We start from the raw sequence: 23294 nt of genomic DNA, 5'->3' as shown, positions 1-23294 counted from the left end.
TACCCAGCAATCCCAGGGTTTGGCTCCATCCAGCAGACAGACTGCACACCTGGTTGAGCCCAAAATATGAAGCGTATTATCATGATATTACTCCCGGGGAGTCGCAGTATTAAACCGAGATGGAGCCTGCGCGGAGGCAAGGCAGAACATACATCTTTATCTGCGTCCACTTACAAAAGGTTATCTTTCATATTGCTCAAATGTTACCTGATAAATGTCCTGGTAACTCTCAATATTTCCACTGCGGGTGGCACATTTGTCATCGTTGGGATGGCGGGCAGACTAGGGCACAGATGGGGACTCCTCCCTCGCGCTGGCGTTGACGTATGAGCCGCAGGTCGAAGCAGGCGAGCACACGTGATTGATAACGCCACGCTGCCTGGGTCTCAACCAGGGAGAGGCTGGGAACCGTAGCAGGTCTGACATGCAAAGTTACAGAAGGCAAAAATCACTGAATTAGGACAAACAGGAAGCTTATAAAACCTTAAATCAGACCTGCCTCTACTTGTAAACCATACATTTGCATCTAATCAGCTTTATAAAAGTATTTGGCAAAAATCACACAGTGGCACACTTTTTCCTCTTGAATCACTGTTAGGCTAACCACCCATAATTGTTTAATTATGGTGATTTTCCTCTCTGGAGGATATCGAGGTCAATCACAAACATTAGCCTGCCGCTGTTGCGTGAGAAGATTTCAGCTGCGTTAAATCAGCTGGTAGCTACACCATCGCCACGCTCTCACACAGGGAGCTCAGATGAAACAGGACTATGCATGTGTTAGGTATTTATGGTCACAGGAGTGACAGTGATCTAAATGAAACTGTTCTACTGTGGTACCGTCAAATACAATAATATATAACACTTATTTTACACGGCACCTTTCTTTAAACGAAGCTGGATGGTGAACGAAGCAGACGTTTAAATACAAATCTGACACAAAACAAAATCCAATAACTCAACTATCCGACGATCAGGCATAACATTATGACCACTGACATTAGAAGTAAATAACATTCACCATCTTGTGACAATTTAATGTTCAGCTGGGAAACTTTTGGACCTGGCATTCATTGGTGTGGACGTTACTTAGACCAGACCAGGCACCCCCACCCCATATCAATGACACTCCTAGATGGCAGCAGCCATCCCCAGCAGGATGCAGCCTGACACAGGCACACACACAAAAACAGTTTAGGAACAACTAAAAAAAAAATACATGAAGAACAGCACAAGGTGTTGACCTGGCCTCCAAATTCACTAGATCCCAAACTGATCAAGTATCTGTGGGATGCACAACAACATCCTGTTGCCAGACACCACAGGACACCCTCAGAAGGCCTATGTCCAAAACTTTGTGATCTGAAGAAACAAAATATGAACAGAAACCTGGTACAAAATAAAAACATATCATGCTAGTATTTCCAGAAATATTTTGCACCAGACAAGTTATTCAATCAATCAATATCTTCACCTTCGGCAGATGAATATGGTGATATTTCTACATATCAATACAGACCTGGAGAAAGATCAACTCCAATCCTACTGTGTATAAATGTATAAATAATTAAATGTTTTTTTGTTTGTATGGTGCAGTGTCTGTTTAGGATTTAGAGCAAACTTGCACTGAGTGTGACTGTCATTTCTGCTTCCCAGTTTTGACAAAAGCAATTTTGAAAAACAGATAAATACCATGACAGTTTGAGGCTTACTTTATCACGGCAAACTGAGAAGATGTTAACGTAGGACCTGGCGGATGCTAAAAATAGGGATCTGCTCTGAGTCTACCTTCAAACCACTCCAGCCACTCCTTCCAGCGTCTTAAATTTTACATTCTTTCCCAGTGATTGACATGCCCCAACTACACCATCAGTGTTGCTTCCGCGTAATCAGGACAAAACTCAATTTTTACTTCCAAATCCTGAGACTGGCGGCTGCAAAGGGGAGCTGTTCACCTGCCAAGGTTTACTCTGTAATAACAGAGAGGAGGCCAGCCAGGGATTTTGAAGGTAAGCTAACCAAGTCCAAGCAATTTCCCACAGACTGCAGTCTGTTTGGTTTGTTTGCCGTCTCTTCAAGACTTTGTTTTTTTGCACTGTTTTGACAGCCTACCATCTGCTGCAGAGCCAATCTCGATCTCATATACCTTCCCCCTGTCTGTATCTACCGGGCTGACAGGCCTTTAAGGTTGGAACTGAAAGTAATCGGTTATGATAGCGCACAAATGTTGACACGTGTTTAATGCTGTGATTGGAAGAAAAACATGACACGAGTTATTTTAATAAAATATTTTATTTAATAATAAAAGAATAGAAGAAGACAACCTCTGACAACCACCACCTGAAATTCAGTCAAACAAGGTAAAAATCAGTGAGTTTAAAAGGAGTATTAAAATAGCACAGTCTGCACTAAACGAAAAAAAAAAAAAAAGAGATACAGTATACTACTCAGTCCTTTTACACTTCAACTACAATACATGTTGAGTTGCTTCAAGTTCCTGTTGTGCGTCAATAACTACATTTAAACAAAGGATATGCCATAATAAGGATACAAATGGTTCTGCTGGGCCACAATATCAAGCCTTGGCATCTTGAATAGATAAAGTGTAAACACAATAGTGAAAAGAAAACACCATTACAATGATAATATAATATAATATAGCTAGTTGCACTGTGACACTATGAGAAATCAGTTGTGATTTTAGCATTCTCTTTTTCCATGACCTTAAATGCTTCTGTGTCTTACTCACCTGTTGAGTTCATCGCTGTTTTGGCCCTTTCTTGGTATCTGTGTTATCTTGTTTTGGTCTTGCAGATCTGGCAAATTGCTGTGAATTTATAGTTAAGGGTCTGTCGCCACGATCGTTTCTTTTAACAGATTCACCATCGAAAATACGCACCAATACGCCAATTGTCATTTAATCCTAAACTTGCAAATAGCAGCTTCAAGCCAAAGAGGCCCCTTTCTCCATGTGACACTCACTTCCTCATATGAATTTAATTTCAGAAAAGGTTGCAGCTGTTTGTCCAGAAATGCCAGAAGACTACTGGCCAAAATTGACCTTATAAGAGCTCGGGTCTCTTGCGTTCCTGAGGTTGCCTCACTTACTCAGTGACAGCTTCTGCCTGTCATACAGGTTGATAAACTGTTTGCCCTCGTGACAGGTTAAATAAAGAAGGTTGGGCCGGATGAGTGAAAGGCTGTAACTGTGATGCTGTCAGGTTAATAAACTTCACACCTCAGTCTGCTATTTAATCTATACTGCTGTCTTCAAGCTCCTAATTTTTGTAGCCAGCTGTTCAACGACTCACTGGCAGGTTCTATGCTGGAGTCTGAGGCAACCACTGAAAAGGGGAACTACTGTTTTTTACAACCTGGACCTTGTTTCTGGCTGTTTGCTCACCCATATAACTTTTGTGTCAGTTGGAGTCGCTCTGGAAATATTTAGATCTGCGTATATCCATATAGTGGGAGTGAATGGGGCACCGAAACACAGCCTCTAAATAACGCATTATCTGCCGCGAAACTCGTTCATTTCACCAGTTTGCTACTGCTAGTTTTTTGCAACATGGCTGAATATTTTTCCAATTCTGAGGTTGTGGACAAACCATAGCAGTAGCAAATTACAGGTAAACAAGCCGACTGTTGCGGGTCCTCAGAGACGACATCATCCAGGCCAGAAGACATCATCTGTAGGTCAATCTACAGACCCCGGATGATGACAACAGGTAACTCCGGAGTCCACGGGGAATAGCACTAGAGTATGATAACAAAATATTGGTGAAATGAACAAGTTTTGTGGCAGACAATGCGTTATTTAGAGGCTGCGTTTCAGTGCCCCAGTCACTCCCACTATATGGATATACGCAGATCTAAATATCTTCTGAACGACAACAAATGACACAAAAGTTATATGGGTGAGTAAACGATCGTATTTTATGCCAGAAATAAGGTCCAGGTTGTAAAAAACAGTAGTTCCCCTTTAAGACATACCTAACTTAATCATATAGCAAATACACATTTCTTTTTACAACTGTTTTAAGAAAATTAGCCAATCCAAAAAATACCTAGGGGTTAAAAGAGTAATTCCACATTTGTGAAAACACTTATTCACTTTGTTGACCCTAGCTGAAAGAAAAAGTTGATGCCAATCTTACTTCTTTGAGGTAAATCTGTAGCTAGAACCATCATTTAGCTTACAAACCAATGCTAGAATGTAATTTTTACCTGGATTGAGCTTGGCAAGCTAGTATCTACCGTTGTATGCTAAGCTAACTAGCTTTTGGGTCCAGTGTCATATATTATTATTTTTTTCTTTTTTTTTTTTTTTTTTTAAATGAAAGTGGTAGCAATCATCTGAGCTAGTAATTGCCAGGAGAACCAACAAGTTGATATCCCAAAATGTCTGAGGTCAAGCAAATTTTAAAAGGAATACGAAGGGGAAAGATAACGTTAGTAGATCATAAAACATACGTTCGAAGATGATCTAACATCTTTGAAAGAGACAGCAGCATTTGCATGCAAGATACAAAGCCCAACAGTCAAAAAAAGACTATTATGGATGTGCCTAAAACTGTATTAGCAAAACAGAAGCTCCTTAACATAGAACACATCTAAATTCACAACAACATCCCAAGTAAATTACACTGCAGACATCTCTGTTCATTCTTTGGTCTGAAACACTAATACGCTGCCACCGAGCTAATTGGCAACCGGATGCATCCATTAAACCCACCATCCAAATCAATAACCTTGTTCCATTAGACAAGTTCAAAAGTTGATGCACAATATCCGCGTTGAGAGGAGGAAGGAAGAGCAGGTGGTGGGTCCCCCGCTCTCACGAAAACACCGTGAGCCAAAGCCAGCAACACATCTGTGAAAAGGGGCGCCTGTTTGATAACCACACGTCACCTCTTTACTGACCTTTTAAAATCCATTTTATAGATGTTCAGTAAACATGTCACGGCCACGACCATGGATTCATTTATTAATTAAAACCGCCACATATGAGGTATTTTGTTTCCATTTGAACAGTACGTGTCAAAAAGTCTCGGTGTTTACAGCTGACCATGGCTTCTTCTTTTAAAATACCCGTTTTAAAGTGGTGTTAGGTTCAAGGTTTATTTATTTATCATCTGTGCTGCTGTTGCAAAGACCAGATTCGGTTTTCCTTAGCACCGAGCTACAACCAACAACACATACAAAACAATTAACACCTCTCTGAGAGGAGAGAGAAGCATGTCATGGTTCTACTGCAGGGCTGGGAGCAGGAGAAAACCTTAGGAGGATTGGTTTATTCCTTCATCGCCTATAATGAAGACGATAAAGCAGATGGACAGTCCTTTATATCACGTTTTTCACCAAATCAAATTAACGTGACAACGGAGGAGGTGATAGTAGAAAGTTGATCATATAAAAAGCACCAAATAGAAAAAATGTTACAGGTGCTAGCCTGACTGAATGCATGGCTAATGCTAGATATGCTAGCAGCTGTATATTCATATATTTTATTGTATTCCTTGTAGCTCCCCATCCAATTTCTGGCTGCTAATGCTGGCAACATAGCAACAGCTATTAGCCTACTGTCCAAAGCCAGAATGAACTACTAAAGTGCTAATTGATCTAAATCTTAGCGTTAGCATAACATAACACTCTCTTTGCCACCTCACACAACAGGGCTCTCTTTCTTTTGCTGGTTACAGTTTGCACAGTTGTTGTTCCACCATCTACTACCAATAGCTAACAGAGACACATTCCCTTTGTGATGTAAATCAAGCCCTACTTTTTCTAGACTTTCTGTCTGTTGGTAAACAGAGCTGCAAGGGTTATAAGGAGCAAATTAAAATATAGTATACTTCTTTATGGTTATAGCAAATAAGTGTTTCACTTCAAGGAAATTCAAGCCCCACTTAAACAGCATAGCTACCATACCCTGAGTGGGTCCATAGGACAAGGACACTAAACACACCTCTAGGCTATGTAAGGGTCATTTGAAGGAGAAGGAGTAATCTGACGACCTGGCCTCCACAATCACACTACATAAAACTGATTTGGGATGAGTTGGAGTGCAGAGTGAAATCAAAGCAGCCAACAAGACCCTCAATAACTCTGGGAGTGTGCAAAGCTGCCATCAAAGTAAAAAGCTGAAGAATCTAAAATATAAATCATATTCTGGTTTGTTTAACACTTGTATTTCTTCATAATCTTAATGTTTTTAGTACTAATCTACAACATAGGAAAAAATAAAAATGCAGAAAAACCTTTTAATGAGAAAGTGTGTCCAAGTTTTGCATCTACATGTGCGTCTCTTTACAGACCAGCTGATTAAACCCTTCCAAATACTCACAGCCTCCTTACGGGACCCATGTCTTTGCTTCATTTAGCAAGAAGAGCAGATAAAAGGATACAACAACGAGGGGTTTGTCGTAGAGAACGTAGCCGTTGGTCTCCCGCAGCGCCTTCTCTGCACTCTGCTCACTGGGGAGTCCCACGAAGGCCTGCCCTTTCATCCGCCCCTCCTTCATTAACACAATGTCAAACCTGAGGAACGAAGCAAAGCGGGGACACATCATTATCACGCCGTGCTTACGGCTGGGACGAGTCCAGCGTCGTACTGTGGATATTCAGAAGATGTTATTTCCCTCTATGAGAATATAAAAAGGCAGTTGTTGCTCATGTGTTACCCGACAACCTGCAGGTTTATGTCTTCCAACCAGCTGAGTTTAATGGGTAGCAATTTAAGCAAGATAATAATACATCTGCGTGCATCGTGGTAAACTCACTTTTTCCAAAAAGGTAAGCAGTGTATCAGAAATCCAGTCATTTAAATGTGAAAACGCCACAGAGGCGGCTGCACTCACTGACATGGCTTCTTTTCTTTTCATTATTTCAAATCATTAAATTCAAATCACTATTTTATGACTGGCAAGATCAACAATGGCTGTGTGATCAACTTCATTAACACACTAAGACACTTAAGAGACAGCAGAAAGTCGTCTTAAACCCACCCCGCCTCTGTGGGATCAGCTTCACTGTGGTTTAATTCAGTGCAATTCACAGTAAAGTTGTTCCTATTTACATATTTATGTTTCTTCTGTCAGACAAGAAATAATGATATGATCTCGACTCATTTGTTCTAGGCGTCATTCTCAACCTATATTTTCCCACGGCAGTGTCATTTGTCTAAATTACCATAAATGCAGGTTAATGAGAGCAGCTGCGCCGTGCGTTCAGCTGCACTGACATTTAAAATGAGATATCACAAGGAAGGTTAGGTGTGACGGAAAGTTGTTCTTCACTTTTAATACCGCTCAGCCGCCACACTCGGCAGGCTGACTTATATCATTGTTTTTTTAAAAAGCTCTGAATTTTCAGTGCATAAGCAGGTGTTTTAAGATTTATCGGGACGCGTTATGGAAAGGCTCATTTATTTATTTTTTTTGGGTGAGAAAACCACAGTTTTAGTGTTGATTGAGGGCTGGAAATAAATTGGTGTAATATCAGTGTACTGTTGGTTAAAACCCAGTCCCTGTATATGAGAAGCCTCAGCTTTAAAAGTCGGGCAGACATAAAACTACCGCCATTAAAGGCCGACTGTAATGTTGTCTCATGTTGCCTGTGTTTGGACCAAAAAGTTGCACTTGAACACAAAGCAAAGACTCATCAAAACCATTCACACCTATGGGCAATTTAGAATCAGCGATGAACCTAACCAGCATGTCTTTGGACGGTGGGAGGAAGCTGGAGTACCCGGAGAGAACCCACGCAGACACAGGGAGAAGATACAAACTCCACACAGGAGCCAGTTGGCTAATGGAATCGAACCCAGAACCTTTTTGCTGTGAGGCATCACCACAGCACTGTGCCACCTATGTCTCGATTTCTCAACTGAAAAACTGCTAGCGTCAACAGTGCAAGACGTCCCGCAAAAACTAAGCCCACAAACAATCACCGACGACCCAACGGCAGTAAATGGCCTACCCGGATTGGTGCGTCACAGTCTTAAGACCATTATGCTGTTTAATCGATTAAAGCAAATGTCATCTTTGGGATTATTTGTTTTCCACATCGTTCATACGTAACATCTTTTTGTCAGAACATGTGCAAGTATGTACATTTGGGTACTTGCCAATACTGGCAATACTGACTTAGGTTTCCAGGTAGGAATAGGTTATGACGACTGTCCCGCTACCGTATTTGAAGTCTAAATGCCACCACATCAATAAACACTCAAGAAGATGCTCGTCAACAGCCAGCTAGGGGGTGGTTGCATCAGAATAAATATGCACAGTATCAGACCAATACCTGTTACGGGATTCATGCATCCCTTGGACCAGTGATAATTAATAAACTTAATAAACTCAGTAAAATCAGCTTGTATTTGTTTGAAGCGAAAACCTGCAGGATTTTGAATTATGATCGATCTGGATTTAACCAACTTACTGCAGTGACTCGAAACCAGACAGAAAATAAGTCCCAATCTAGAAGTAGGTCACGAAAAGGACAAAATAATCCACCAGCCCCTTCCTGTTCATCAACTCCATCTGTGTTCAGAGCCTGGCCTCAACTTAAGCTCAGCTTGATGAGTCAGGAGGTGGAATATTCATTTGAAGTACTGCTGATGCACAAACATAAAAAAATGTCCCTCATGATCTCGACATCGGTTTGGACACTTAATAATAACCTGAGACACAGTCAGCACGAATTACCAAAAAACTCTCAAGAGAAAGTGACAAACTGCCCGAGTCAAAAATAACTCATGGAGATGATGATGATGATGATGATGATGATGATGATGATGATGAAGTGAGAAGCAGTAGTGTCAATAAGAAGTAAAGTCAAGATAAAATGGATGTACATACATGTTTCTCTCAGCTTCTGATGAAGGGTTAATGTATCTCCCGTAGATGTACTTCAGGTCCTGGAAGAGAAATAAAAAATATATGCAAAAAAAATCTATATATATGTATATGAATATGAAATATATATTCAGAATATGAAATATAACAGAGAGAACTGCTGACATGTGTTTGTCTCAAGCAATAAATTCCCATTTAAGCATCATATCCAATAAACCAAACAAACACACATAAGTGGGTCAAGTGCTATAAATGGACCTACCTTCTCCTCCACTTGTTTTGCTATGTTCTTCACGTACAGCCTGCAGGTCGGCTCGCCCGGTTCATAATTTTTAAACACAGACATCCTTTTTATCTCTGTTATAAAAGAGAGTGGAGACGAATAAAAAAATAAATAAATAAATAAGACTTGGTACAAGGAGAATTTCAAAAACGGGTACAAAGGATCTCTGAGCCGCCTATACCAACATTTAAATAAATTCAAAGTCACGGCAACTCAATGCCGTCACCTCAATGTTTTATTTAAGACGGAATAGATGAAGAACTAGGCTAAGGGATGCTCTGACACATTAAAGCAATGAGAGGCACCTACCACACAGTTTGTTTTAGATGCTACTTGGACATTTTACGGACACTACAATCTCATGTTGTTTTGATCCACATTACAGGAACACACCGATCAGGCATAACATTATGACCACCTTCCTAATATAGTGCAGGTCTCCCTCCCTTGTGCCTCCAAAACAGGTGACTCATCAGAGAACGGACATGGGCCTTCTGAGGGTGTCCTGTGGTGTCTGGCAACAGGATGTTGTTAGTGGGGGGGCATTTGAGGGGAGGGGCCTCTGTGGATCATCTCACAGATACTTGATCAGGTTCACCTTGGGCTGTTTTAGTTGTTCCTAAAGCGTTTTTGTGTGTGTGTGTCTATGTCAGGCTGTCTAAGTAACATCCACACAACAAATGCCAGGTCCAAAGGTTTCCCAGCAGAACATTAATTGTTTATTTGGAGACATGTTTCTTGACAATTAGCGTATAAATCCAAGCTTTTTTACTAAAAACTGATGCAAAATAGTGACGAGAGAAGATCCAAAGCAAGCTAAACTTCCCTTTAAAGCTGAGGAGTCCAGCAGACAAGGGTGATATTTCTCTGTTGGTTTGTCATTGAAACCATGTTTAATAAAGTCTGACGACTGACCTGCAAACTCAGCAGTGCGGGCTTGGACCTAATTCCACCTGTAGCTGATATTATTTGGCCTTTTCCTAGATATCCAGTGGGGCGAAGTCATTTGATTTCCTGCAGTTTGCAGTTTTTCCTTTTAGTTTCATCGTGATGCCTCTCAGTCGACTGCAACTTTATTCTAATATTTACCGGATTGCTCCAGATTCTGCCGATTCTGGAACCGACTACTGCTTGACTGGGAACGTGAATAGGTTACTGCTGTTCAAAATAAATAAATAAATAAATATTGGACGTACATTATTATTATCTGTAACAATACAAACAGCATGACGACCTGAAACGTATTCCTCCCGGCTTTTTCAGCCTTCAGCTTCTTTTTCTTTTTACACTGATTTTGAAAACTTTTAAAGGTCTGGTTTTTCTTCCCCCTCCCCCCTCCGTCTCTAATCACCAGTTTGTGACAGGTTCTGTTGATGTTCAAACCGAGGACGCTCCCTGCTGCGTGTTGCCAGTGCTACCCACTGAGCCGCCCGTATAGGTTATATTTACCGTCTCTTGACAGCCGTCCTTTCTCCAGCTCCTTCCTAGAGATGATGCCTGACGTGAGATCACATTCGTCGTCGCTGTGTTCCTCCTGCTGCTCGGTCGTCTGGGCGCTGGGGTAAAGCTTCCCAAAACCTTCGGTCTCGGCGGCCTCTTGCTCGTCGCTGGGGGCGACCTCACTCTCGTCCACTTGGAGGAGGAAAAGATCAAAATGTGGCATGCTGAAACCAATTCATCATGTGTTGCAACAGAGTTGGATTCAAACCCCTTCCTCGGACACTTAAGAAGTTTCCACAATGTGCACCACTAGCAGATGGTGAAATAATCACTTCCAAAAATGTTTATCCTCTCGAGTAAACAGCACAAGCTCAGGATGAAAAAGTGAAAGCAAATCCTCTTGGTCACAATTAGTTAACCGTACTGACATTTAGAACTCCTCACAGGGGCACCGGCACAATTTGACAGAGCTGAAAATAATAAGAGCTTAATGTGATAAACGAATAATAAGCAACGAGAAGCTGAAAGAAGACGTAGGCCCGTTCCGTCTGTGTCAAATAAAGGAGTGTAATCGGGATCTCCTGTTTTGCAAACATGAGTTTGACAGGGCAGTGGGAAGGATAACTCATCTGAGGAGTGCATGGATGCGCGCACACATGTCGGAGATTACCGAGAGCAGTGAGCCTGTACAAATCCGACGGAGGGGGGAGAAAAGAAAAAAATAAAATAACTTGTCATCCACATAAGGTGCATGCGTGTGTGTGCGCGCCGGAGCGAGAGGCGTCGGGGAGCTTTTCTGATACTCTCTCTGCAGTGGACTAGATCACTGCCTTCGAAATTATCCTCCTCCTTATCTACCCCTCCCACCTTCCCTTTTCATTTAAATGGCTTGTTTATCGGATCCCACAACCCCACTCCCCCAAAACAAGACTAATCCAAAAAAGCCACCTGTCATGGTTTATCTTTCCCCTGCCTTTAGGAAATCTTTTGTGTTTGACTTTGAGATCTATTTTACTTCTCGGAGACTTGCCGGCGAGTGGAGTTGCAGCTAGAGAGAAGGGAGATAAGGCAAAGAGGGAAGTGCACAGCTGACAAGTAACACAGACTGTGCCCTCAATGACATTTGCTCATACAGATAATGGGACAACCTTCTTGGTACGAGTTTCTGCTGTGATATACCGCTGTGGAGAAACTTGGCTCCGACTTCGCCCGTGCTAAGAGCTTTAACTTATGTCGGCTGCGGTGTCACCACCACCTCCTGCTTCAATGTGATAATAAACAAGATGTATAGAAATAATCAAACAGGTACGGTGTTTTTTCTGCACAGATAAGAACGAGCAAGCCCCTATTTTTTAATGTGGACTCCTCATTTTATCGTCATTGTGTAAGCATCTGAATACTAGTTGATGTAAAACAAAAATCGACCCATTCCTCTGCTATTTCAAAATGCTGAAATGGGCTGAAAAGCTGCCGTCAACTTGAACGGGACACTCTAGAAAAACTGGAGATGCTCAGCAATGGCCCGACACTGGAAAATGGCAGACCACTAGCTTGTTGTGTCATGACCCTTACAATCCTTTGTTGGAACTGCACTGAGTGGCATAATAAAATGTAAATAATTTATTATGGGAAAACGATTTAATGATGTTCAAAAATACTTCACAATTCTAACAGGCGGCTGCAAGCTTGTACGTACTGTGTACTACAAGCTAAAATATGATTTTGCAAACCTTGTATTGCTGGTGGACCATCAACTTTCTGTCCATTTAACACCTCATGTAAATGTAGGTGTGGTTACAGGTTCAAACCGAGGAGATCTGTGTGATAGCAAAACTTAAGACGAAGAAGCAGTGCGGTAAATCTGTTTAATGCTAATGTCGTTCGTAGAATAGTAGTAGGTTAGTATAGTGGACAGTATCGTCACCTGTCACATCTCATTTGCATTGGTGGTTCAGTGGTAGAATTCTCGCCTGCTATGTGGGAGGCCCGGGTTCGATTCCCGGCCAATGCAACATACTTTACTGTAGAAAACCCTGGCTTGTTCTATATAGAGAGCCGAAGTCCCGCCCCCTCTACTTCCGAAAAAATATGAACGGCAGTCTATGGCGAAAGATAAATTATTTTCTGGTCCCGATCGACTTGTGCCTTGGATTATACATATGTTGTTTTTCAGAATAAAAAATGTTTTTACATGTCAAGAATGTCACAGTTTGTCGCAAGATAGTTAAATAAAACGCTATGGAAAATACGTAATTAAACGAACTACAAGTCCCGCATGCTGGCGCGTACAGAACCGACCAAAACTCCCTTCATGTAACTACAGCTCTCGACATGACCCGATTTATAATGATTTTCACCTCGTTTGATGCTTCTGCCTTCGTCCTGGAAGAAGACGGTAAAGCTCAACAAGGAGACAGCCATAGTTCTCTAGGGATCTCTAGAGAGATGTAGTTCACTAAGCGATCTCATACAAAACCTAATGTTGTTCAGCTTATTTACGTCAAATAATTTATCTCTTGACGTGAAAAATTATCTTTTAAATTCACATACATCATATGTGAAATTCATGCCACAATTCGATCGGGACCAAAAAATAATTATGATCTCTCCATAGACTGCCGTTCATATTTTTTCGAAAGATAGGTCCCATAACCCGGAAGTAGAGGGGCGGGACTTCGGCACTCTATATCTGCTCTTATTCTATATTTTTATTCTATATCATGTGTGTAGATTGAGATTTTGTTTATTTTATCTTATTTTTATTTTTAATTTTCTTCACTTATTTAAGTTTGTGCGTTATGTACAAGAGAGTAAAGCTGCCGGAGTCTAATTGCCTGTATGTGCACATACTTGGTCATTAAAGCTGATTCTGATTTTGATGTGCTAAACACCAAAGAGAGATGGTCATGTGTCCGTGCAAGAGGAAACGGTAAGACAAATCCAAATAAGAGGATAAGAAAGGGTTACGATGAGGAAAGGTGAGAGTTGTGCTAATATCGGTAAGAGGCGAGACCTCAAAGAGTGTTTCTGCCTGACAACTGCACTCCTAGTCCTAAAAGGAAGACCAAACAAACACCTCTAATAAAATCTTTTTGACCAAAAAGTAGTGTTTCACAGAACCGATTTGACGTCCCTTCCGTCAGCTCGAAGCTTATGAATGCATCTCTGAGTTTAGTACGTTTGTATAAATATGCACATCGAGTCCTTACCTTTGCCTTCATCATCAGGCTGAACTGGCCCACTCCCTTCCAAGATAGCGGCCACCTCTGGACCCGAAATGTGGAATTCAATTTTCCTCGGCCCTGCAGGGTGGGGCTGCTCGAACACGTCAGACGGCTGCAGTACTGGAGCACTGAGGACAGCAGAGAAAATCACTAGTCCCCTCAACAGTAAAAACAAAAAAAAAAACACAATAAACCTGGCTCCTGAACTGCTTACGGTTTGGGATATTCTGTTCTGGTCACCTGGAGATATTTCCCAGTCTGCAAACATGCAGCCAGGAGACTCTGTGTGTGTGTATTTATAGCCTGGAAACAGAGTTTGTGGTCTGTCATTAAGGGAGTGTGCGCGTGTGTGGTGCTGAAACAAGAAGTCTCCAAGCCACACAAGGCTGTCTTTATGAGGGAAAACTTATTGTCTGGAGGTTTTTGTCCTCTGTTTTTAGCTGCCTATGAGTACTGTCTCCAGATGAGCTATGCTAGAGGACTGTGACATGCATGAGTGCCTTTGCTGTACCTCTGAGAGTCTGGTTTGGGAGCAAAGAGTAGATCCTTGATCTTGGGCTTCTTTCTCTTTGAAGCTCTTTTTGGTCTCAGGGGTCTCTTGCATGCTTGGTTGACCAGGCCCATCAGACGAACAATCCTGAAATAAAGCAGGCGTTGGGAATAAGGGAAAAGCTTGGACAAAAAACAAACCTGCCCATCCACAGGATCTTAAAGACATTTGCTGTCAAGCCGCTGTCTAGAGATATTATTACTGATGAGTGACACATTAACACGCAGCCTTCAGAGAAATGTTTGTAGAAAATTAGTTGTATGGAGTCCTGCAAGACTGTCTGCTCCTCACCTCTCTTTGTCTTCATCGTCTCCACTTTCATACTCGGACTCCTCCCCACTGGACAGCTCCATCTCCTCCTCTGGTAAAGGTGGGTATTCGGGAGGGAAAGGAGGGGGCATAGGCATGGGTGGAGGCTGGTGTTCAAACTGCAAGAGACAAAAGTACATGGCTTCATTTTTGGTTTATACTTTCATGTCGTGTGTACTCACGAAATTTTCATCTAATATGTGCTCTAGTGGAATACAACGACCTATTCCGCATCAGCTTAACCGCTTGTTGATGTAATAATATCCCATACTGGTCTGTGTTCACACAGCAAACAAACTGCTCCAGGAGCGACTGCATGCGGGGTTGAGACAGCCCCCTCTAACCGGTCTCAGCTCGGTTGATTTGTTCCTGAACAAAGTTTGATTGCTGTGTTCCCATCAGCCCAAACGAACCAGACCCGGTGGGGAAAATCCTTTCAATACCCATTACTCTCGTATTTTAGAGTTCACGTTTTATTCACTGCCAGAGAGACTCTGGTCTCATCCTTGTAATAAAAAAATTGTGAGCTTTTTCAGCTGCTGGCAATGGATGGGGTAATGACTGTTTGGAAGTTACACTTCACCTCTCTTCACGTTCATATAACCATGAATCTTGTGCCATCGCAGATAGTTTAGAAGCAATCACACAAGTGTGGTGTTTTTCTTGAAACCTCCAGTTTCATTTCATTTATTATTTCTGAGGAGAACCCACAATAAACACAAATTATCCAAATACAGTATAAATTCCTTGCTAGAAGGAGTTTATACCACATTTTATTCCTGGTATATACCGAACAGCCACAACATTAAAACCAATAACAGCGAAAGTAAATAGCATTGACCATCTTGTGACAATTCAGTGTTCTTGTGTGGATGTTACTTAGACATGTAGCACCCAACTAGACCAGACCAGACCAGGCCCAACCCATAGGACCCAAAGACCCCCCACTAACAACATTCTGTTGCCAGACACCACAGGACACCCTCAGAAGGCCCATGTCCATTCTCTGATGAGTCACAACTGTTTTTGAGGCACAAGGAAGACCTACACAATATTAGGAAGGTGGTCATAATGTTATGCCTGATTGGTGTATATGTAAACGCAGATGTTTCAGCAAAAGAAAAGTTTCAAGTGGCACAAAATTTGAGTTAAAGGACACACAACCCAAGCAGCAAGTTTTTAAGGATGCTGTGTTGTATCTGTGTACGCTTCAGTCAGATGTATGTTTATCTCGTTCCTCCTGTCCTCTCTCTTCTCTCTCTTTTCTGTCTCTACCCTGCTGGCCTTAGGCAGATGGGTCCCTCCATATGAGCTGGGTTCTGCTCAAGGTTTCTTCCTGTTAAAAGGGAGTTCTTCCTTGCCACCGTCGCCTTCAGGCTTGCTCTGGGGGTTTCAGACCGGAGGTTGTAAAGTCCCTTGAGACAATTTGTATTGTTCTTATATAAATAGAATTGAATTGAATTTTGGTGCTAGTTAGTTAGTTTGGTTCTAAATTAACATGTTAACAGCACAACAAAGTAGCACCCAAACAAACTAAATGATCAAGGACGTGAGATAAAATGACTGCTTTTGTTGGTGGCATCTGGAGGCTTTGAAGAGAGCACTGATGGATTTAACGGCTACATCAGAAAAGGCACAAGTACCTCCTACAACCCCACTTCAGAAAACTAAACCATCCGTGCAACCTTAGAGGTTAAGTTCTCTCCTTTTGAATAAAGTATGCCCTGTGACACGTCTGACAACCGGCTTCCTCACAAAAACAGTTTGTCTTGTTTCATCATCTAGTAAATTCCATCTAAACCAAGCACAATTCATCAGGGACGTGCCGAGGCTTACCAGGGGCGGTCTTGCAGTGATGGGGCCAAAAGGACTCGGTAAATTCATCTTGTTCATCAGATGAAGGACCTGCACAATTTGAGACACGAGTGTGAGAACAGTGGCAGTATTTGAGGTGCACAACCCAAGCTGGGTCGGAGCTGGCAATATAAATACACTGGTGTTCTCAAACAGGGAGCCTGTAACTCGGGATCCATATGTTAAACAGACTGCAAGGCTTTTCTGCATACAAATACAAGGATCAAGGTGAGTCTGAGGCTGTAGGGAGATACCTACGGTGAGGCCAGGTTACTCTGCAACGCTCTAGCACCACCAAGATGCTAACACGGGAAGCAGCAGTGATACAAAAAAAAAAAAAAAAAAACAGGCAGCGAGGCTCCAAGGGAAATGTTAAACCCATAACTCATGCCTCCCACTTACGGTTTATTATTAATACTTGCTCCCCCAAATTGAAATTTAAAAGGCAAATGTTTGCTGTTTGATCTTTAAGAGCTTGGATGCAGTTCAAAAACCTTTTATTCTTGAGTCATATTTATATTTTTACAATATTCATCTGAAGGCTAGTGCGCAGATTTGTATTTCTTTCCACTACTGCATACAGGGACACCATTTACGGACACAGGCGGCCAACATCTGCCTGTCGAGGTAGAGGGTTGAACGTATAAAAAGCAGTATTTTACTCACTTGAACGTAAAACTTTGGCACACTGATGAGCGCGTGCGTTATATTGGTCAAAATGCCATGAGAGGGTGGAGGGTATAAATACTTCAACGTGGGATTTGATTGGAATTTCAACCTGTAGGAGAGAAAAAAGAAAAATACTTAAACTCCATAGCAACAACATGTACTGCCTTAAATACAAGCCCTTAAAAAAGTGTGAGAAAAATAAGTACATCTCAAGAGGAAAAAGCTTTAGTAGTCATTACCACGATTCATTTAATATACGAATAACAAAAAAGTCACACAGAAAAGTAAGTAAACCTCTAAAAACTGGAATACCAATTACAACAACAGCGAGTAGATCTGCCTTGGGGAGTGACAGATGGGACGGGTATTATTTAAACAAGCGTGACACAACACAGCCGACACATGTGCTACACAACGCGTCTGACAAACTTCTGACATCCAGTCAGATGTCTGGTGTTCTCTTTTGCGACTGAAACAGAGTGACGCCTTCATGCTAACATCTGAGGGGATCTCAAAGGGCTTCACGGACAAAAAAGGTTGTAGATGCCTCTGAGTCTGGCAGGGGATTTAAAAATATCTTTAAACGTTATTTGAAATAAATCATTCCAAATCTACAAGTGGAGCAGATTTGAAACACCTGTCAACAAATTTGACTGGCCCAACAGCTTCAGCCCAAGAGGAGAGCAGATTGTTATAAGTGAAATGTTTCAAAGAAGTACAGAATAACAATACAAAAAATCTAAACTATGTGCAGTTGAATACAAAAGAATACGAGATAAATAAATAAAAAGTGGAAAAGTAAGTGTTTTTAATCTTTTCTAATTAGTTAGCATTAACTTTTTCCTATGCTGATAAATTGCTATTCTCTGGTTCTGGACTCCTCATCTTCTGCATATGTAAACTTTTTGAATTTGAATACTGCTGGCCTAAACTGTACGAATATTACATGTGAAATAATGCTAGAGGGGATATACACTCACCTGCCAGTTCATTGGATGCACCAGTGAAAATGAAGGCGTTCTCATCCTGCACTAAATCTCAGCTTCTTGAAGGTTATGGTATTCAGCATTTCTTTAAAATAACTGTCAGAGCTACTGATTCAACAGTTTTCGCTGATTGAGTGCATTTTAATTTTGGAGGCTGTGGTTTGTGGAGCTATTGAATTGTATTTTGTCGTACCTACACATGTTTTATCCCATTTTAGTCAGTGGGCCAGGCTAAATAACCACCCTCCTCCACCACACATCCTCTAAAATGATCAATGGTTTAGCGCAGGACTGTTAAATTAGAATGTATTCTTTTTTACGAGTGTACCTAATGAACTGGCAAGTGAGTAATACACATCTTATACACCCTGGACAGGTCGCCAGTCTATCGCAGGTCTAACACAGAGAGACAGACAACCATTCACACTCACACCTACGGCCAATTTAGAATCACCAGTTAACCTAACGAGCATGTCTTTGGACGGTGGGAGGAAGACACAGGGAGAACAAGCAAACTCCACACAGAAAGGTCCCGGTCAGCCAGTGGACTCAGTGCTAACCACTACACCACTGTACCGCCCTACTTATTATTTTGATGTCCTTTACTATTGGTCATTTATTGTTTAGTCTATATTATGTCCAAAACAGAAAAATGCAGATCTGAGAAGAAGAAAAGAATCAAAGCGTTTTCTTGAAACATAAACAAGAAGTGCAGTCAATAGGTCACCCTGAGTCCTTTCTCACTGAATCCATTTTCTCAGTGAAAGTTTTACCTAGACTGTTCTGACTAGAATGTGACGCTTTTGATTGTGAGAGAAGGCAGACTTGGTTTCTCTAGCTGCAGCAGGACGGACTGTCAGTACTGGAGCGAGAGGTATCAAAGACCACCTGGTTCCACCAACTGGCAGGACAGACGGCCTGTCAGGTGCTCTGTGGCGCCTCGGTTATATCTAATTGGACGCAAGGCCTCTGACAGCTCCCAGCTACAGCTCTCGGATTCTCAGATCCAGGTTTACTGTCAGCGGTAAAGCCTCAAGGCAGCTTCTACACAGGCAAACTGACAACACTGCGGCCAGGTTTGGAGGACATGTGTCACGCATGCATATTTAATTGTATAACGGGTAGTTTGAGCAGGTCATGATTTATGCATTCACACAAGAAGATAGGGCTTGATATCAAAAGGCAGGATGCAATCTTTTAACTGCTAACTGTAGGATTTACCAACATATCAAAAGAATCATATATATAGTACCACCTGGGATTCAAACAATACATACGCTACAGAGACACGCTTGCACGGTGTCCACCAACAAGCCAAGAGTGCGCTACACCTGTGTGCTGTAGCTAGGCATACGTCCAATTCTGACTGCCTGAAAAGCTGGCTTGTACCAGAAAGGGAACGTCCACAGCATAGTTCAGCACAAAGGGGAAGAAGTGACAGAATTGCTCGACAAAAATACGAGCAGTGCAGTAGGCCTTCCAGTAACTGCTGTCTGACATTGATCTATTAAAGGTTAGTTTCAATCCACTGCCAAGAAACTGTCACGACACAGGCAAACAGCACAAACACAGACAAGAGCAGCCTATATGTATTTATACACAACTGGTACGCATATTTCTGACAATGCCACTTTTGACTAAGCAACAACAGACGTGTAACATAACTGAGTAACACTACTGAGAGAGCGGCATCTACCTTTCTTGACCGCTTAATTTATTCCATAACATACCAAAGCTATTTCGCAACAGGGCTTGAGACCAACATCTTTTTCAAGAACCAAATCTTAACAACTGTGCATGCATAGATGCAAACAAATTGTGCAAAGTGTATTCTTCAGGCTGCTGTTACTAACTGTGTGTGTGTGTTATGTTTAAAATGTATAGTAAACTAGGTTTGCCCCTGTGTGTTTTGAACATCGAGAGAAGAAGATGCATTTCATGGTGAGTATTTCCCATATCTAAGTCATTTAAACTGCTCAGCCGGTCAGAAATTTTGTCGTCTCGCCTTTTTTTGCCACAACGCCTTCTCCTGACTCAACAGATTTTTCCTTCTAAGCAATTGGATGCGGTAAAATTACACCAGTAGTTCGCTATGCCATTGTTGCTGTTGAGTGTAGATGACGTGGCCCATGCAGTTGACTAATCACGGCAGTTCCATCTACAATGGAGAATACGGTCCGTACTTTCTTTTCAACATGAGGTTTTAAAAAAATTACACACACATCCTCAACTAATGCTCATAATGTCTCAAAAAACGGTTGCAAAATGCTCGAGCTCTGCATGACAGCTATAAAAAAAACACGTATTCATTCTTACCCCAGGCTTGGAGCAACGCCGGTCTCTACGAGAGGAATATTTGGTGGTTTGACCTCCTGTTTCTTCTGCTCTTCTTTGACGCTGCTGTAGGAAAGTAAAGTAAACTTTAGACCACTACAAAAGATGCAAACACCTGACTCTATGTCACTGCATCTCAGAGAGGTTGACAGCACAAGTAATGAGCAAATTTATTACAAGCAACCTACCTGTCTGACACAGGTGGGTCCTTTAACTCGGTGATGTGATCTTGGCCTTTCGCAAACTCTACAACAAGCGTCCGATCAAGAAGCTCCAACTGATGGAGCCTGCTGAGAGCCTGGGAGAGACGGGGAGTGAGCAACATCATACAGAACAAATCATATAAAGCCTCTAAATCTGAAGCTTTACAAACAGTGAATGGAGACTCACGTTTGCTGCAGACTTCTCACTAGTGAATGTTGCAAAGGCTGCATGTTTCTGTGGAGGCAGAAAACAAAAATAGGTTCAGACTGGACTCGCATGGATTTCTAAAGGCTCAGGGAAGGAGTCAGCGAGGTGCAACCTACCAGACGACCTCTGCTCGACAAGACTCTGACTGACTCGGCTCCGAAATACTTCAAGAGGTCCTTCTTCTCCTCCAGGCTGAGCTCAGCCGGTAAGTGGCGGACAAGCAGCGTCTTACTGCTCTTAGTCTGGGCCGGGTCTTCATTCTTGTCCATTTCCCTGGAAGACAGTTAAACAACACAGCCAATCGTAATGAGGAAAAACACAGCTTCTGTTTTTTAAAAATATCAATATCTAGCTTCCAAGCACACCTCACTGTCGTTTACTATCATTGTAAAGACAATGTTTACGGGTCGCTACCAATATCATATAGGTGAGGTTTAAATTGGATATGTTCGAGGTTATCATCCGTATAGTTTCTGAAATAGAGTCAAATTGGCATTTCTTTCAATAACCGTGCTACTCTACAGTGGGCGAGCCGCAGCTTTAGCTTCTTGCTAATGCTAGCGTTGCTAACCTGAAGTAAATTTACGACTTGTCGAAACCATTTAACTTTACCGGCTCTTAGTTGGGTCGCAGCAAAGACACTGAATTAATACAGGTTAAAGCAGAGCCATGACCGTAAGCTAACGCAAACAGTTCAAACACCAGTGAGTGTATTTGTTAGCGCACCTGCCTCCTGCAGCTGGTAAACAAACCCACTTCCGGTCGCCTGTTCAGTTCGTGAGCGCAAGTGAGCTGCGCATTAGCATTAGCACCACCTAGCGGACTGGAGGGTAACAAATCTAATTTTTGCCACTAAATTTTAATATTTTTGTTACAGATAAAGTGAAACAAACAAACATGTGAGCATGTAGTAGGCCGTAGATGTTCTAAAATTTAAATGTTTTATTAAACAAGGTACAGCTGTGCATTGTGTCGTTTAGTCCAGCAGCAGCCACACACCAAAATTGTAGTTCTTTATTGTCACCAGCAGGTGTCAGCCTCACCACATGAAATTGCAGCTACTGCTGCAGTAATGACTTTTCTGTGTTGGTTCAAAAATGACTTTCTTCATTGATGAATGAGCAGTCAGAAATAATTAGAACTAAGAGGATAAGATATTATGACTAAAGAAAAAATGTCCATAGCAACTGGCTTTTATTAAGAGAATTTGAGTGGCCCTGAATCAGATTTGGAGATTTCAGCAAAATGAGAAAAAATCCAATCAGTGTCTTTTGGTGATTTTCAATTTAATGATTGCTCAGTTAGAGATGGCCTCTCCTTCTCCCGTGCAGCCTTATGAAGGCCTGAAGATTCCCATCCCCACCCCCGAGAAAATCTCCCCTGCTCTTCTCGAGATGCCTCCAAATTCCTGGCCAAATGAAGCCTTTTCTTTGACCGGCAACGCAAGGGCATTCCTCATCAGGGGGACACAATACCCCCTTTCACCGTGGCCTGGCTCTGAAATTTCACAGGTGATGGGAGGAACGGTGGACACTCGATCCTCCGTCCTCCCTCCGACGTCACGCACCGGGCTGAGGGAGAGGAAGAGGGAGAGAGATGCTGATCGGGGAATGTTGGTGGGTGTGGAGAGAGAAGGAGAAAGTGAGCGGTGCAGATGCAGATACATGACATTTTATGCCAGTAAAATAGTGACAACTTTCATGACAAGCTTGCTTGCTGACAAAAATTCATATATGCATGCATATATGGGTTTATCATGTTTACTCTACTTTAACTGGCTGTCATTAAAGCCAGGAAACCCAACTTTGGTTTGTTAAAGGTGAAGCCTGGACAAAACCAAGGAGGAACAAGGAAACAACAATAACCACAGCTCAGTGCGACATTATCAGAGTCCCGACTTTGTGCTTTGATAGAGATGCCACCACTTAACTGATCCAGAGAGGAACAGGGGCATCTATTAGCCCTCTGGGGTTCTGCATCCTAAAGGGACGCTCAGGTAGCCAGCTGAATCTGGCTAAAAATAAAAAAAATAAAAAATCGGCACACTTGGCTGTGTTCAGGCAGCCGCTCACAACAAACGACTCTGGCTCCGGGCGAGTAATTAACGGCTGCCAGATTTGGCTATGTTTTTAGGTGTTTGGACTGGAGGCAGTTTGGAGAGAGATTTGGCAGGTTTAGTCACATTTGGACCGACTATAGACAAGGTGTGTTGACCTGAGTTTGGAAAAGCTACGGGCTTGGTGGAGTTTCAGCTCCTGGGTTGGGCCATTCATACCGAGCCAAGGTATTTCTTGTCAGGTTTGGTGGATTTTGGGTCCAAACCATTAAGGCTACCTGGATACTCAGACATTTTTGAGTATCCACTTATTTGCTGTC

At 42.1% G+C, this 23294-nt stretch overlaps 1 protein-coding gene across 4 annotated transcripts; it reads right to left on the bottom strand.

Annotated features, from left to right (window-relative positions):
* Positions 1-2273: 2273 nt before the first annotated feature.
* Positions 2274-21712, bottom strand: rnpc3 (RNA-binding region (RNP1, RRM) containing 3). Of its 4 annotated transcripts, none has more exons than XM_084565604.1 (16): positions 21645-21712; positions 21035-21191; positions 20898-20945; positions 20696-20805; positions 20490-20573; positions 17185-17296; positions 16501-16569; positions 14647-14783; positions 14317-14442; positions 13791-13933; positions 10591-10773; positions 9121-9215; positions 8862-8920; positions 6408-6540; positions 2750-2827; positions 2274-2340 (listed from the first exon to the last, which is right to left on the bottom strand). In XM_084565604.1, the coding sequence occupies exons 2-15, from the start codon at positions 21185-21187 to the stop codon at positions 2759-2761; spliced, it is 1521 nt and encodes a 506-aa protein (XP_084421730.1). In that variant the 5' UTR covers positions 21188-21191; positions 21645-21712; the 3' UTR covers positions 2274-2340; positions 2750-2758. The 4 variants fall into 4 exon arrangements, with proteins under 4 accessions (XP_084421730.1, XP_084421733.1, XP_084421731.1 ...); XM_084565607.1 differs by having other exon boundaries at positions 20490-20570; XM_084565605.1 differs by lacking the exon at positions 21645-21712 and adding an exon at positions 21531-21635.
* Positions 21713-23294: the final 1582 nt, after the last annotated feature.

This window comes from Chelon labrosus (assembly GCF_963514085.1).
Source record: "Chelon labrosus genome assembly, chromosome: 18".
NCBI lineage: Eukaryota > Metazoa > Chordata > Actinopteri > Mugiliformes > Mugilidae > Chelon > Chelon labrosus.
The sequence above is the reverse complement of the archived record's forward strand: the minus strand, read 5'-3'. Positions and strand labels throughout refer to the sequence as shown.